General features: G+C 26.2%; 1 protein-coding gene across 3 annotated transcripts in view; it reads left to right on the top strand.

The window, feature by feature from the left end:
- The window catches only part of LOC100207710 (trafficking protein particle complex subunit 10), a 51283-nt gene that overhangs the window by 9540 nt on the left and 23564 nt on the right, over nucleotides 1-18179 (top strand). For 2 of the 3 annotated variants that reach the window (XM_065793096.1, XM_065793097.1), the window contains exons 3-6: nucleotides 502-637; nucleotides 2653-2855; nucleotides 9496-9697; nucleotides 12265-12376. In XM_065793096.1, coding sequence (XP_065649168.1) covers nucleotides 502-637; nucleotides 2653-2855; nucleotides 9496-9697; nucleotides 12265-12376 — 653 coding nt within the window. Of the gene's footprint in view, nucleotides 1-501; nucleotides 638-2652; nucleotides 2856-9495; nucleotides 9698-12264; nucleotides 12377-18179 lie in introns of those variants that run through there. The other variant, XM_065793098.1, reaches the window with a different exon arrangement.

Genomic DNA, 18179 nt, shown 5'->3' on the forward strand with positions numbered 1-18179 from the left:
TCCAATTATAATATATTTCATATTTCATCTACGTGAATTCCACATAAAGCATTCTGATTGACTTGAAATACATTTATAATCTGTTTTAAAAGTCGTTTTCCAAATGTTGCTTTTTCTAAACGACATTAATAACAATTTTGTAATTATCACAACAAGTTTTATCATCATAATTATCATCATAATTATCATCATAATTATCATCATAATTATCATCATAATTATCATAACAAATTTTATCACAAAACAGCAAGACAATAAAAAAGAATTGTTTTATTTTAATTTTTTTATGAACTTGGTGCTAATATAAAATTGTTTTAAATTTAATTTGGGCAGAAATTTGGGGGCCCATACTGGTATACCGGTATCAAAATCGGTATATAAAATGGATACGTTACTGATTATATATATATTCATTGATGATTCCTGAGTTATTTAGGAATACTGTTTTTTGAACTTTTTTTCGTGTTAGCCTAGTTTAATTTAATAATTGTTTCTTTAAAGATCTTATGGACGACCTCCAAAAAGTGTTATTCTGCAAGCTAGTTTTTGTAAATTTGATTCCAACCGACTATCATCATCACTTGATCCAAATTTACAAACTAAACCATTACTGCATATATTTTGGACATCTTGTTTGGTAATATTTTATTTGTTTTACTTTAAGTTTTTTATGCTATGTTTTGTTATACAACACTTTTTTTTATCTATAGTTTTTGGCTCAGGAAACAAACAGCTACAAATAGTCTTATGGCTAACCTTAAGTTATTAAATAACAAATGATTAAGTACTACTCATGCCCTGATTTTGCATAGATTAGATTTATTAACATGTATCAACTTGCTCTAATCAAAAGCTGCGCATAATTAACAACTTGTCTGATAATTGACATCAAAAAATAAGCAATTTTATTGCTGATTTAAGAAAGCAAACTTGTTGTAAATAACAGTCATTTATAAAATAAAGAAAAAGAAGTTAAAAAAATGCTGCTGCAGTAAAAGTTATTCATTGATTTTGATGACAGGCAAGGTTTAACTTTAGTTCAAATTTCTTAAAGTGTCAATAAAAATATTAAAGGAAACCACTATGTGGTTATGATTGTGTATGTTTTTTTTTTCCAGATAATAAATATTTTGATAGTGTTGTTGTGAAAAGTAGTAAAGGAAATGATATTACAACAACAAAAGTTCATCAGAAATTTTTACAGCAGTTTTATGCAATAGTACAGTGAATAGTATAGTGAAAACACTGGTTGATAGAATAGGGTGATTAAAAAATAATTTTTTGGACTATACCTTTTTTCCATTATAAATGTGGTAGTGGTGTAGTGGTAGGGCGCTCGCCTCATAAGTGAGAAGTTCCGAGTTCGATCAACACCATGTCCCTGGTAGTACCACACTTAACTTGTTTCTCCACGCAGCAGCCTTGTTTGTCAAGGTTCATGTTTCTGAGTTATAGAGTTGAGAGAGGGTTGTAACCACAACTAAAGAAACCTCTTCGACTGTAATGGCTTTCATAGCCTTGGGGAGGTGAATTCAAATAAAAATATATATATTAAAAAGACCAGTATTGAAGCTGATCTTTTTGCTTCATGCAAATTAAAGGACTTTGTATCTACAAGTATTTAATTTCAACAGTACTTTGTTTAATTTTGATTTTAAAGATTTGTCTTTTGTCAACTTTAAGCAAATTCTTGGAAATTTTGTTGATGTATATGAAAAATTTAAGCACTGATCGTAAATCCAGTAATTTAATAGTGCTACACTAATATAATAATCTTATAAAATTTGGAAATCTCAAAAATTTATCTTTAATAAGTATTCCATGTTTTTTATAAACATTAGGTATGCTAAATTTAATTTTTTCAGTTTTATCACAATTAGTAACAGCAAGTACCATTCGTCTACAAGACATGTTGTTGACTCAGCTGAGACAATATTTGCAGCAACCATTAATCTGAAGTTAATGATATCTTTTGACAAATTTTGTTCAATCAACCAAAAAAAATTAATTCAACTATTTCTAATTGCTAGCGTTTCTTAAAAATATTTAATAGAGACACTGTTGCAGCATCTGCCATGCAAACTTTGATTTTTATCACAAAGTTTTTAGTTTTGATAAACATGGGATATTTAAAATTTGCCAACAATTTTCTATTGATATGGTCTCACTATAGAATATAACATAATTTTTAGGTACTATGCAAGAAAGGAGTATGAGAGTTATGTTATGAATAGTTAAATATGTTCATATACCAGTGTTATCTGTCAGTGTTAGTGTCTTAAATATGTTCATATACTAGTGTTTTAAAAATCACGACAATCCTGATAAAGATTTAAACAATGAAAACTTTTAAATAATAAGCAATAAAAATTTATAATTTAATGACTATTAATATTTAACTTAATAAAAATTACAATAATTTGAAATTTTTTCTGTCTGAAAATTATATTGAATAATCTTTAACTCTAAAAAAGTATACTACAGGTTAGGAAAGGTTGCAAAAGACTTAGTACATGATTAATATTCTTTTAATGCTTTTTTACATTTTCCAATGATACTTGATAATGATAATTGACAATGATACTTGGCAGTTTAAAATGATATAAATGATTATTCATAGTTGAAATATTTAATAGAAAAATATATTTTTAGGATAATGATTATTTTAAGTCCACTGTTAGAAATAGTATATTAAATTGGCAAAAAGAGTTAATACAACACAGATGTTCTGATTGGTTAATAATTCATGTTGTGAAACAAGAAAATGTTCGATCTGGAAAATCAAAAATTCAACTCCCAAGATCATCAGTATATGACAAAATTAAGTTAGAATTTTGTCAAAAACTTCAAGAAAGGTATTTTTTTCAATTATTTTATTATTATTTATTTTATTATTTTTTTTATTCAAATTTTTAAACTTTTTAAACAATATACTTTTAGTTTAATAGCTCACTTTTTTATTTATTTCATTCATCTCCACAAGTCAAGGAAACCCACTACCATTAAGGGGAGGCTACTCATTTTGCCTTTTAACTTTGAAACACGACCCTTGACAAACAAGACTGCTGTGGTAAAAAACAAATTGAAACTTGAAAAAGAAATAATATTGCATTATTAATTCTTTCATAGAATCTTTTTTTACTAATAATTGATCCAGGTCTAGGTCCAGGTCTAGATCCAGGTCCAGGCCTCACCTAAATATGAAGTTTTTTTACAACCCAAAATAAATAATAATGCAAACAAAGGTCATTAGCTGGAGCTAGGATATAATCTATAATATATTGTATACATTATATATACGTACATACATGTATAACAGGATTCTAATTAACGCTAAAATCTATTAATTTCTTTTTTTCTGGATAACAATGACAATTTTCATTTTTATCTTGATGAAAATGACTTTTTCAGTCATCTTTTACCCTATTCATATAGGAAAACAAACATTTGACCTTTGCATTTGTAAATGGACAAATTAAAAATAGTTCAAATGAATCAAGATTGATTCGATATTCCTTGACCAAATTTGGTTTTAAAAAAACAATTTCCCAAATCTTCAAATAATATTCTTTTAGATTGTTACTTATGATTGAACATTTGTTTTTAATACTATCCATTCAGGAATATATTATATATAATATATATAATATAATCTGTCAATATATCAAGATATATTGACAGATGAGTTGGGACTGACACATTTTTTTGCCACTTTAAAAATCTTTCAACTTTACTTTTACTTTGAAATAAGTAAATATATTAATGAAGTGTTTTTTTTAATCACTAAAATTGCTGTTTGAATTACATTGACACTATTTTTCATTTGAACAACATTAAAAAAATAGCCATAAAAAGTGTTTCTTTTTTAATGAGCAATATTTGAATAAAGCCTTAAGATTTTGGGTTGAGAAGTTCACTTTTCAATCAATTATTTTTTTAGGGTAAACAATCAATTATTTCTTTAGGGTAAACATGTACCCTAAAGAAATAATTGATTGAAAAGAAAAAAGTATTATAAAAACCCTAAAGTATTTTTTTAAAACTTTTTTCTGAATCTGATCGTTTTTGCAAAATGATTTTGTTACTTTTATTCAATCATTTATTTTTATTTCTGTTTCTATATTTTCTGTTTTTAGAAAATCTGGTATTATGGACATCACTACAGTTTCCATTAAATTAAGTTTACAATAATCGTAAAAGAACGTTAAAATTTTTTAAAAACTTAAAGAATAATATTCTTTTTTTAAATTGTTTTAAATTCTTCAAAAAATTTTCAAAGATTCCAGTTTTAAATTTAAGATTATACGAACAAAAGAATTTTAGAATAGTGAATTCTGTTGTTCAAATGATTTAAATGAAATTCTAAAATTAAATTTGCGTATTTTTGCTTCCTTTTTTTTTTTTGCGTACTTTTTATGTGTTATTAACATATAAAATATAAATAGAAACATTTCTAAACTTTGCAAGTTTAGGAATGTTTAAGCATTTAAGTATATTTATTTGTTAAACTTAGTAACTTAACTTAATGGTTGCTATGATTTATTTTTTAGGTAAATTTAGTATGAAGTACTTTATCGATAAAGTACATTAAATTTTAACTTTAAAATAGATTTAGACAATTATTAATTTCCATGCAGAGATTTAATTAATAAATTTAGAAGCGCTTCACAATGAATGAAAGTCTTTGTGCAAGAAAGCAAAAAAAGAAATGTCGTTTTATTTAACAAGTTAAATTTAGCATGACGTTACTTTATGGATTAAAATTTATCAAAAATAAAAAAACCTCACACAACAATATTTAAAAATTACTAATTTAAAAACTCACACAATATTTATTCTGAATTTTTTAAAATGGCCAAACAAAAATTGTTAATTAGAAGAAAAAATAAGAAAATTGCAAAAAAATATATAAATTTTTTTTTGCAATTTATTTTTCTCAGATCTGATAGTGAGGTAGGGTTCTGTTTAGAAACTTCTGCTTTCAATTTTACTTAACGTTTTTTGATGGGGTTTTAATTAGATGAGTTGCCTGGCCATGAGGTAAGAATATTATTTATATTTTCTTAGAGCCATGTCATGACAATTTTTGCTTGATGCCAAATTGCCCTATTGTACATGAAAATATCAAACATTCTAATTCAAAACCAATCAGACACATTGTTTTTCAAAACGGTTTTTTGGAAAAATCATAACTTCTTTCTTAGTTAGTGCTTTTTTAGAAAATCATAACTTCTTTCTTAGTTAGTGCTTTTTTAGAAAATCATAACTTCTTTCTTAGTTAGTGCTTTTTTAGAAAATCATAACTTCTTTCTTAGTTAGTGCTTTTTTAGAAAATCATAACTTCTTTCTTAGTTAGCGCTTTTTTCGAAAATCATAACCTTTTTCTTTCATTGCTGACTCGATGTTTTTTGTTTAAGCATTAAAACTAAATCTATTCAGAGCTGCCAGTTTTGAGAAAATTTCTCCAATTAGGTGTTGTTTTTTTTAATTGTGGATCCTGTGAACTGAGACTTGTTTCCACCTATCTTGCACACACTTTCAAATTGATCTTTTTCATGTTTCCAGATATCTGACATTTTTTAGAGTAATCAGAGAAATACTTTCAATGAAAACTTCTTTAATGTTTCAATTCTTCTGTGTGGCTGGAATAAGCAAAACATTTCTTTTAAAAAAGATAACTACAATTTTATTTCATTTAATTATTCCATGTAACAAAAAAATGAAAAAAGATGTTGAAATATAATTGTTTGAATATAAAAAATTCATTGTATTTTAATTAGAAAAAAAATTATTTTTTAAATTTTACCAATTTACCGGTTAGTAAAAATAAATTTATTGGTATACCGGAAAAAAAAAGTTAAGTAACTACCCTAGGGGCCAGCAAACATTTACTTTGTGTTTATTTGCTGCTATTTTACAAAAAATACCACTAAAAACCTCACATTACAAAAAATATTTATGTTAATTTTTACCTAAGAAAAACATTTATTTTCAAATAAGGTAATGAGATTTTTTAGAAACAATTAAAAATATGAATGCATTTAGTTATTTTTTGTCCTAAAATATGTGCTACCATTAGTGATATGCAACAAAAACTTATAGCAAGGCCCAGAGTGTTATGCAACAAAAAAAAATCATAAGACTTGAAGTGCTATGCAACAAAAACTCAAAATAAGACAGAGTAATAATGGTAAATAAAAAAAATGGTAAGATTATTAGTTAAAGAAAATAATGATGAAATTATTTATTATATTTTTTTTTTTGCCAAATATACGAAAAATTCTTTGATAAATAGACAGATAGATGTAAATATAGATATAGATAGATATGGATAAAGAAATTGATTTACAAAAGCATCTTTATGCTTTTAAATAGGTGCATTTACACTAAGTATTTACACAAAAGATATAGTTCTATTTGTAAACTAGAGAGCTGCATTGGGTTGGGTTTCACGGGAATCCCATGAAGTCCGCGGGATTCCCGCAGGGATGGGTTCAGTTTTTGCAGGATTCTCACAGGGATGGATTGTAAAATTGCGGGAACCCTGCCGCTATATAATGGATTTTTACACAATATTAGTTAAAATGAAGATCAAATTTTTATTTATTCTCACAAAAAATTTGTTTGTCTAATCACATAACATAACAGTAAACATAATTCAAATTGTTAAGCACTTTTTGTCATAGTGATTGATTGATCTTCAGCCATATTGAGTAATTCAGCCATGTTGACTTTTATTAAATAAATTGATTGGAAATTGTTATTAATTATTATATATATTGTTAAGGTGGTTCTAGCCCAAGAAATCTTAAAATTTTCAGATTTTTTTTTTCTTCAAATTTGAAAAATAGAATTATTGTTGATTGCAAAAATGTATAGTTTTACTATGTTTATAAGTTGTTTAGTGACAGAAAATTAATTTGTGAATATGATCTCTAAAAGAAGCCCTAAGCAACTGCATAGCAACTATAAGCAATGCTTACTTTTGGGCTAATTTTTAATAAGTACCATCAAATAATTGATTTTTATAATCTTTTGTACATATCTCCTTTGCTTTATATCAACTTTGCAAATTTGTAAATTCCATCATTAATTTTAAAATGAACTGAACAACGAGAAAGAAGTGAATTTTATCAGCTTGTTTTGATTATTTTATTGAATTTATTTTTCACATTTGACTGCTATATTCTTAGATGGGGAATTAAAAAAATAAGACACGATCAAAAAAGAAAGTGTTTTCATGAAAACTAATATTATATGTCAGAACAACAAAACTTTTCACTCAAAAATGCTTCTGATTCAGATATGTTTAGTACAAGTACATATATTCAACAAAGCAGATGATTTTATTGGCAGTGCAGCTAAAAACGAATATAAATCTAATGACCTTAATTGTTTTATATTTATTAATTTTGGCATTACAAAAGACTTGTTTGAGGAGTTTTCTTGCTGTTCTGACTGTACCTCACCAGTTAAGCATACACAATGTGTATGTGTATTAGACATGTTGGAAATGAACTTTCATTGTTGTTGAGATATTGACATTAGCAGTACACATTTTATGTTTAAATTAAAAAACATTTTTAAAAATGCAGCCATGTTGATTCTGTAAACGTTCTGATGGTGATTTTCTATTGAAGCCAGGCTTCAATAGAAAATTATTGTTGTTGCTGGCTGATTTATACGAAAATACCTTGAACAATGTTATCGAAATGTTGGAACCCATGGAAATGGCTACACTTTGTCTTTCTAAAGATCAATCACCCACTATTCATATGGTTCTACCAACAAAATTAAAATTGAAGCAACATTTTACATCCAAATTTTCAGACAGCACAATAGATTAACAGTTGAAGGATCATCTTTTCAATATGCTGCTCAAATATTTTCATGTTGGTAAAATTTATTATACAGCAGCATTACTGGGCCCAAGATTTAAAAACAATTTTGAAACTTTGGCACCAACAGAGTATGCTAAAGGATTATTAAATTTAAAACATCTTGTGAAACAATTGACTAAATCAACAAATATTGTTTCTGAAAAAACATCTCAATCAATCCCACCACCAAAAAAGGCCAAGTTATAGGACAGTTTTTTTGGAGATCTGTATAATATATCAAATGGGATATCAGAAGAACATGAGGTGTTACTGCTATTTTATTTTATATTGTGGTTTTTTCTTTCAATGGTGTTTTGTATTTCAGTTCATGACATTTTTAATTGTATGATTTTAAAAACATACTTTAAATTTATTAAATGTTTTCTTCTATAATTTTTTTAAAACTATTTACTTTGCTATTTTTAATAATTTCATTTTCATCCTATAAAATCATCATGTTTATTACCCTTCAGGTTGATGCATATTTAACAAATTGTGATGGAGTGCAAGATGATATATTGTTATACTGGAAAGAAAGGGCTACAAAATGGAAGAATCTTTCTGAAATTGCGAAATTTGGTTTCTGCGAGGATGGGTGGGGATGGGACAATTCCTGTCCCTGTGCAGCTCTCTATTGTAAACATAACTCTACTTTACTTTCCTGCTGTAAAGTTTAAGTTGTTTAAAAGTATTAATTTGGTTTATATATTATTCATCAATCATTACATCATTATTTAATGTTCTGTATATAAAAACAAGCTTTTACTACTCCCATTTTGTTTCCTAACTTGGTTTAAACCAGGGTTTAATCCAGCTTTGTCTATTTATTTATATATACCAACCCTTGGAATTAAGAAAAATGAGGTCGGCAATAATAATACTGACCTCAATCTTTTAGAGGTTGGCATCAGGATAGCGAAACAGAATTTGATACAATGGTCTTACCAGAAAACATAGAAACGAGGTTGGCAATTTTTTGCTGACCTCAAACACTTTTTGGTTAGCATTTAGGTCAGCATTGCTGAATGCTGACCCTTATTCCGAGGGCTAATATATAGTGTGCAAATTTCAGCTTTTTTGGCCTTGGCAAACAAATGCCAAGACTTGACTCTAAAAGTACTTTTTACCTCAGCATTAACTCTGCAACATTTTAAAATTGAATTTAAGTTGCATTTTTAATAAATTATTTTCTTATAATTTAATGAATGAAATTAAATGAAAAATGGTTTTTTTCATTTAATTTCATTCATTAAACTATATAAATTACTATAAAAGAAATGGTTTCTTTTATAGTTTTTTTTATTAGAATATTGTCCTCTTTTCTAAAAGTTATTTTATAACTTTTTTTACCAACTCTATATTAGTTAATGAATATATAAATATAAATAAAAATGAAGTGCCTATCTGCAAAGCATGACTTATTGTGCTTGTTACCTCAGCACTTTATCAAAATACTAAAAAGCCCTCCTCATATGCTGAGTACCGAGGTTAGGTATACATATATATGTATGTATGTATATATATATATATATATATATATATATATATATATATATATATATATATATATATATATATATATATATATATATATATATCTTGAGTTCTTGTTTAGATGTCTTCAATTATGGGAGCCTGACAAATCAACTTTGTTTACAAAATCTGGAGAATCTTGGGACATGCTTCTTGTTCAATTACGACGATTGCTGATTAATTCTTTTGGTAATTACTTAGATTTATTTGAAGAAAAAATTCGTGTTGCTCGTGAGAAATATGCTGATCCTGATTGGTCATTTATTGAATATTTCATTGCACATGTAAGTCCTCATTTTTTTATAATTTTAGCTGTTTCTTATAGTTTGTTTTTTTATAATTTAAACATTTTTTATAACTTTAACTGTTTAACTACTATCTTGATGTAACTAAATTAGATGTTAGATAGGTGTTGGTTGTTAGATGGGTGTTGGTTGTTAGATGGGTGTTGGTTGTAAGATGGGTGTTGGTTATGTGGCCACAAGTGTTGTTATGTTATGCTGATTAAATCTGGTTTTGGCTTTAGATACATTATATTTATTATTATACATCCTTATATTTTTCGTTTTCAAAATGATTTTTAGGTCATTTTTTTGTTTTAAAATCTATTTATAATTAAGTTTAATTAATGCTAATAAATTTTACTGTTTAATTTCATTGGTCTTTTTTTTATCATAGTTTGTTGTAACATTTAAAATATTTTTATCTATTTGCTGTAATAATCAGTGGGAGTACATTGTTTTATATATATTAGATACATTTTCCAAACTTTTATAGATTTGGGTTTTTAATAAGGATTTATTGATATTTTATGGAAATAGTCACAATGAGACTTTAATTGCTAAGTTCTTATTAGATTTAATCTTTATGAAAGATAATTCTAAGGTATTAGGGATGTTACTGAGGTAGTTTTATTGTAGCCAGAGGTATTGGATTTGATTTATAAGATTCCAACTGAGCTTGGAATTGGAGTATAAATGAAAGTTGAGGTATAAGTTAATATGCGTCAAGTTCTGTTGGTGGTTGTCAGTTGAGGTATTAGCATCTTCATTAATACAAATTATCAATATTTAATAAAATGAATTAGACATTAGTTTGAAGTTATTTAAACTCTCAGTATCTTTACCTGCTTGATTCACAGAGTTATCTATGCTATCAATAAAATACTAAATCAGTATCAAGATGTTCTTTATTCATTTTGTTATTTTGCATAGAGGATTTAGATATATAGCTATTGCAAAGAAGTTATTAAAAGGAAGGTTTTGAATTTAATTATTTATTGGTACGTATGGTTTACTCTTTTTCAATTGTAGTAACTGACCAGGGCCCCAGCTTTGGCTAAATTTAATAGTTGCTTTAGTTTTATTTGTTGCTTTAAAAGAGAATAAAATAAATATTTATATCAATTTTTAACTATATTTATATTTATTAAAATGTATTTTTATATTTTAAGTTTAAATTTTTTTTGATTTTTATAAAACATATTGGGATTAAGAAATGTTATTATTGATAAATTAATGAATGATGACTATGATGATTATGATAATGATGATTTTTTTTATAAATACAAAACAAAGCATAATAACAAAAATTATATTTTTTTTTATGCTTTAATAATAGTTATTCACATCTAAATTTTTCATATCTGTTCGAACCCAAATCTTTAGTTAATCTATGTACTGAAGCACCTGCAGCTTCCTATTTCAGTGTCTTTCTGCAGTAAATGTAAGATGTTCTTCTGTTCTCAATTTACTTCAGATATTATTGGTTCGTCATCCAAATTCTAACCAATTTTATGAACAAGCATTTCTTTATTGTTTTCATTACCAACTTCAATAACTTTTAATTGAAAAACCTTTTTACCGTGTTCAATGCCAAGTTTTTACCCTATTCGAAACTTCTCAATGTTTGTTATTGTATGAAGTAGACATTTCTTCATAAAACTCTGGATTATAGTTATTTTTACCATCATTACAATCATCTAAAAAATGATTGTTTCACTAAACAAAAATTAAACACATTTGTATATATTTGAATTAAATAATTTACTTACACCTTCAGTTGTGTTATTTTTATACTGCTGGTAACCCCATATCAAATCCCAGTAGAATTAGGGTACTTAAGTATTAGTAAAAAATATTAGAAAAGAGTAAGATGACAAAAAATATTTAAATTTACTAATAAAATACAAATACTATAATATAATAAAAAGTAATAACAAATGCGGGAGTGATGTAGTGGTAGAGTGTATATGTATATGTATATATACATAAATATGTATATACCCTCTAAATGTACTTGTAGGGGTAGCTTAAGTCCCTTAAACATCAGATGGATCTCTAATATATAAAAAAAGTTCTTTAAAATTATATCATGTTGAGTCTCAAAAGAAGCTAAATTATATAAAAATTATAAAATTAATCATTATTTTATAGCATTATAACATTTCATTTTTTGTAACAAACATATAACTATATTTAACAAAATTAGCGTTAATTAGTCTTGATTTTGCATAAGGTTACCCCACCCATTTTATATTCTTTCCTTTTCTTGATAGGCAGTTTATGTAAACTATTTTTAATGCTACCTAAGGTTACTCTCCATTTCTGGATTCTTTCCTAGTCTTGATTTAGGTGTGATATATTTCAATTTTGTTTTTGGTTTCTAGTAATAGATCTTTAGATTAGTTATTTAAAAACACTGCTGGGATATGTCAAAAGATTCAGTTTGAAGAGTTACAATGATTGCATTAAAAAAATCCATTCACTGTTTTGTTATATTTTTTTGTTATAATAATTACAACAAAATGAGATGTTAGTACTATTTATTATGTAACTTTATTTGTTATTAGGAAGAGTTAGCTTTAATATACCAAAGTATTACCTTAAAGGAAGACGCTTTAGTGCAATATGACGAAGTTGATGCATTGCTCTCACAATTTGTAATTAACTGCAAGGGAAAAGGTAAAAGGTACTTTCAATTTTTACTGGTGATAAATTTAGTTTTTTACTTTTAAGTTTTAACACACATGTTAAAAAAAATGAAGATATACAGTTATATAACAGATTTAGTAATCAAAACTAAATAAAAATTATAAATCTCTTATATTACATAGCACAAGTTCTTCTAGAATTCTTAAAGTCTTTTTAATAGATTTTTCATAACTACATTACATTGAAAATAAACGATTGTTTTTTCTTTAAACTATTTAAACTGGTGATTTGCTTTAACACATAAAAATATTTACCTGACTGCCAGTTCCTTTACCCTTATTTATATAAATTATCTGAATTATAGCTAGTCATATATAAAATCTGATTGGATTATAACGATGTAATTACAAACATCATTGTCAGAGTTTGAAAACTTGTAAAAAATTTAAGGAAATGTTTGTAAACCAGAAGTAACTTTACTAATAAAAAATTTTCGTTAGTAAATTTTTTTTTATTAAATTTATCTCTCCCAGAATTCAGAGTCACATCCATTGAAGAGGCATTTATTTATTATTATTTATTTTATTTGCATTTATTTATTTATTTATTATTTTTTTAGTTATTTTATTTGAAACTCTGTTTTGGGTTATATTCATTTTTTGACTGTCTTGATGTTTGCAATTAAAATTTTTTGTAAAATAGCATCCATCCACCCCACCCTCTTTCATTGTGGGGCTGTTTTAAAGAAGAGTGGCCTAAGAAAAAATAACATCTAGATATTTTTCAAAAAATATTCTCCAGATTTTTAAAGTATGACCTGAATCAGCCCTGTCACAATAATGAATGTTAGGTACAGTTAATATTTACTTAATTGCTGCTTGTTGCTTGTATGTAGGTTTTTGCATTTTGTAGAATCATTAGCATTGAATTTTTAAAAGTTTTTTTATATATTTAGAAAAAAAGAGCAATTAATTTTGTCATAAACATGCTTGGTTGACCTTAGAGGTTGTTCCTGATACACATATAATTAAAGAAGGAAACACATATTTAAAATTTTGTTAACTTTTTAATCATAAATCATTTTTTAATTATTCTTATAAGGCAACATTTCTTTAAAAACCAAATTTTGAAATAATTTTAAAAGATGGTTACTAATGCTTACTAATCGTGTTGATTTCTGTTTGTTGTTATTCCTGAGTCTTTGCCTGATATCAAGTGTAATAAATGTTTCTATAAAATAGGTTCACAGGTTTATTCTTTGATTTTTTGCATTAAAGCATTAAAATGCATAAAGTAAAAAAGTAATTTGAAAAAATTACTTTTTTACTTTAATGCATTTTCTTCATCAAAATTACTTACCTTAACTGTTATTACAATATCATTTTTTTTTTAATTTTTTTTTTTTTGCTATGCTTTTGGCAAGCTTTTTGGAATCTTCATTAGTCACTCTGATTGGTAATTATCACCATGTACCTTTTTTGAAGTTTGCTGTTTGAATTGTTGGGGTAGTTATTTATTTTTTAATTTTTCTGAGCCATTATAGATAACTTTCTAACAGGCATGATACAAACAACTTATATAAATAAAAACTAACATTTAAATAAGTTTAATAAACCTGTTTTCTAATTGCTTCCATAGTTTTTGTCAACTATAATAAAAACTGAACATGTCCTTTACATTTTAAAGTTGCACCTTTAATGTGTGTACATAGCTTTAAAATATTAGCTAAAAGTATTTATTTTCTAGAGCACGTTTTAAGCTAATAATATTCCAAAAAAGAAAAAAAAATCTTTCTATGCGACATTGTGGGATAACAAGTCATTTAATGAAGCTAATTTATTATTTTTTTATAAGATTTTATTTTTTACTTTTACTATTTTATACTTTTCTTTAGATAATAATGTCTTAAAATATGAACTCTAAGGCTTCACTTAAAATAAAATATATATAGGTATAAACGTGTCTTTTAGTTTTTGTTTATTTTTTTGGTAACAATTTTATAACCAACTTGTAGAAATTGGAGCTTTGGTTCACAAGGGCCATATGTCATAATGTATCAGTTGTAAGAAAGAAGCCATTAAAGCAGTATGCAATATGTTATATTTTACTTTGTTTAAATTCATACACAAGTCATAAAAAAACGTGTATCATAATAGTATAAAAAAACATGTTTTATAATATTATAAAAAAAAATATTTTATAATATTATAAAAAAACATATCTAGGAGAGATCGGGGAGACTTCAGACTACTTTAATTAGGACTTCAGACTACTTTATTTGATTTTATTTAATAACTGTTTCATTTTTTCAAAGTAACATATTTTGTTGTCAAATTATATTATTAATTTATATGATTATTGTAACATTTTAATTTTTTTAATATTTTTTGATTTTCAATGTTTAAAAACTATTTAAAAAATGCTAATCAAGTGTCCGAAGTCACGCATGCAGGGTGACTTTGGATGTATATAGAGGAGATTATAGACATCAAAGAAATAAGTACGCAATTTCAACAATAATAGTTTATTTTTCATTTATAAATTATTGCAATTGGTATTCATACAAATTGTGATTAAATTGTCCTTAAAACGACACATCATGGTACATTATAAATTATCAGCATTGCTGTCATGAAATCCATTGTCATCAAGATTCTATGTACTCAGGTTATATGTATTATCGTTAAAAAATTGACTTTTCTTAAAATCAGTTGTTACATCAACAGTTATAAAATCAATATTCTGATGTTTAGTCTTTTTGATATGGTCGAAAAGTCTTGATTTGCTAACACCGTGTGTAGCAGCATACTTACATTATTTTGTTGGATATCTTTTGTGGCTTTCCTTAACTTTTCAGGTAAAAATGTATGCTTGGTTTTTCTCTAATAGTTTCTGGTCATCTTTTGATTAACTGTGATAAAATGAAAAAAAAACTAAAAACTTTAAAACTTGTTAAATATATTAAACTTTTTTGTTTATTCTAGTAACTACTATTCTTTAGTTCAGCTTTACTAGCAGTACGGCTTTTATATACATTCACTCGAGAATTACTTTGTGCAGAATTAATCTACAAGGGATTTATGGTGTTGCAATCGTTAATGTTTGTGTAAATAGAAATTTACAAAACTTTAATAATTGTCCATGGGGAATCGTTATTTAGCAATCATTACAAAAGCATCAGATAATTTGACTTTATATGTCCAAAGTGTCCCCATAAGGTGTGTATTGAAAAAATTCAGGGAATCGTTACAAGCTCATTTATAGATTACATTCCCAAACATCCACAGGTAATCATTTGTTCTAAAAAAATTTGCACTAACTCTGGCAGAGTTCATAACTAGGATCTGAATGATTTACTTGGAACTGAAAATTTTACATCAAAGAACCAAAAAATTGTTTTTTCACTCTAAAATCTGTTTTTTAGCGGGAAACTGTCACCTAACTATTTTAAAGCTAAGAGCGTATGTCTACCAACATGTCAGCTATAGACATCATTGTCCTAATGTTAACAAGGTAGGGGATTTCTAATCGTTCATTCCCTCCCTGTGTCTAAAGTCTCCCCTATAATACAAATATATATATCTTTATACAAATCTCTCAAAATCTAAGTGGTTTTAGGAAAAGTATATAAAAATTTTTTCCTTTAAAATAAAAAAGCATTTCAATTAAAAAAAAATATTAGGTGCAGAAAAAAGATGTTTTAAATTTTTGTTGATTAATTTAATAACATAAAATATTTAAAAGCTGCATTTTTGTTTTTCAAATCAACTATTACAATAAAAAAGACATCCAAATGCTTCAAGTTTAAATATGTTTTAAAAGTTTACATAGAAAAGCTACTTGTTAAAATGAAAGAAATCTACAGGAGAAGATGATCTTTCTTTTACTTTGCTTAAGGATTGCAATGAATCTATTGTTAAGCCAGTATTCCACCTTATAAACTTATTTTAGCCAAAAGCTTTTTAAAACGATTAAAATTAAATTGAGTTTATTGGGACTACAACATTAGTTTTAGTAAGTCTTATAAATATTTTTGCTGCATAATTTAATGCGATAGTAGACAACCTGGTGGTAGGCTAGTGGTAGAACACTCAAAGTGGTAGTAGACTAGTGACAGAACACTAAATGTGGTGGTAGACTTGTGGCAGAACACTCAATATGGTTGTATACTAGTGACAGAACACTCAGCTCATAATCGAGAGGTTCAAGGTTTAAATCTATATTATGTATCTGAAAGTATGTTGCTTGACCATTGTTAACATGGTTCATATTTCAAAGTTTAGGATTGAGGCAGATTCGCAAAAAAAATCTAATACAAAAATTAACAAATCACATATTATTATAGAAAAAATGACCCAGAAAATTTTAAAAATGTTACCCTATATCTCAGATTTTTTTGATTTCTATATAGTTGAGAGTACTTAGTAAAATAAGAATTCATTGAAACTTTCAGCCTCTGGCTCTAAGTGGATCCCAAAGTATGACCGTTTTAAATCCAATGAAATGATCAGAAATATTAAAAAGTTGTTTTTAAGTTCCTATAATTTAAATAATTTTAGGCAAGCTTTTACATACCTGATTTTGATGCTCAAGAAACCCATGCACAGTGAGAACATTCCATTGAAATAGGTGGCCAAAAATAAAACTATTGTATTTATGCGGATTGAGTAAAATAGAGAAATAAAATAATATTTTGTATTTTTGTATTTAACCAACTCATAGGCGCAGCAAGTGGGGTGGGGAGGGGGTGGAGGAATATGAACGCTGGGGGCACCAGTTGGATTTTTAATATGTAATACTTTCGGGTTTTGTTTCAATAATAGACAATTTTCTAATGCTCCAAACTTGTTATGTGTAGTTTAAGTGAAAATATAATGTTTTACAAAAAAAAATGGCGATTAAAGCCCAGGATCAAAAGTACTCCTAAAAGTTAGCCACCCTCCCTCCCCAAATATGAGGGCAATGAGTCTAAAAAAAGATTTTTGCTGCTTATACTAAATTTGGTTTATCTTATACTAAATTTGAATTCATTGACAGGTTTTAACTTTCATTGAATAATCCTTTATTCTCTGAAAGTTATGATAATGTAAAGTTTACAACCCCCATCATTTTGGGGAGGGTAAAAACTTTATTATAGTTACCGCAGTTATATCTTTCATATAATATAATTTTATTACAGTTATATCTTTTGAACTTTAAAAACTTTTGATTATTAAATGACAATTAAAGTCTTTTGTTTTAATTCTCAACTAATAATAAATAATAATAAAACTAATAATAAAAAAACTAATAAATAAATGTTTGGGATATTCTTGTTTCCAAACTCCAATGATTTGAAACGAATCACTGCAATTTTTTTGACATTTTATTAATTATTTTTTTATATATTTAATAAATTTATATAGTAGGCAAACAAATATAAAGTTATACATTTACAGATTATACAGTTTAGAACTTTATTCTTCTACATCTTTATGTAATTCTAGATTTTCATCAATGTTGTCAACATTTAAATATAATTTATCTACGTCATTAATTTCATCTGATTTCATATTAGATGAGTTTTCTTTACCACCGCTATAAATTGCTTACAAACTTTTAGCCTTTTCTGGTTAGCGCAAGGTTTCCTACTTCTCAATTTTTCAGTTAATGAGATTAAACTAATTAAGGGATCAGAAGTATGTATAACTCAAATAAAAATGTAAAATAAGTTTGTTTCCCCAATTTTTTTTGATAGTATTTTGAGTGACTTAATGTTCCGTTCATACCCCAACTACTAATTAGTATTTGGTTATTAATTCATCAAAGTCTTTTTTTACCATTCAAATGTTTT

This window comes from Hydra vulgaris, chromosome 03 (genome assembly GCF_038396675.1).
Source record: "Hydra vulgaris chromosome 03, alternate assembly HydraT2T_AEP".
NCBI lineage: Eukaryota > Metazoa > Cnidaria > Hydrozoa > Anthoathecata > Hydridae > Hydra > Hydra vulgaris.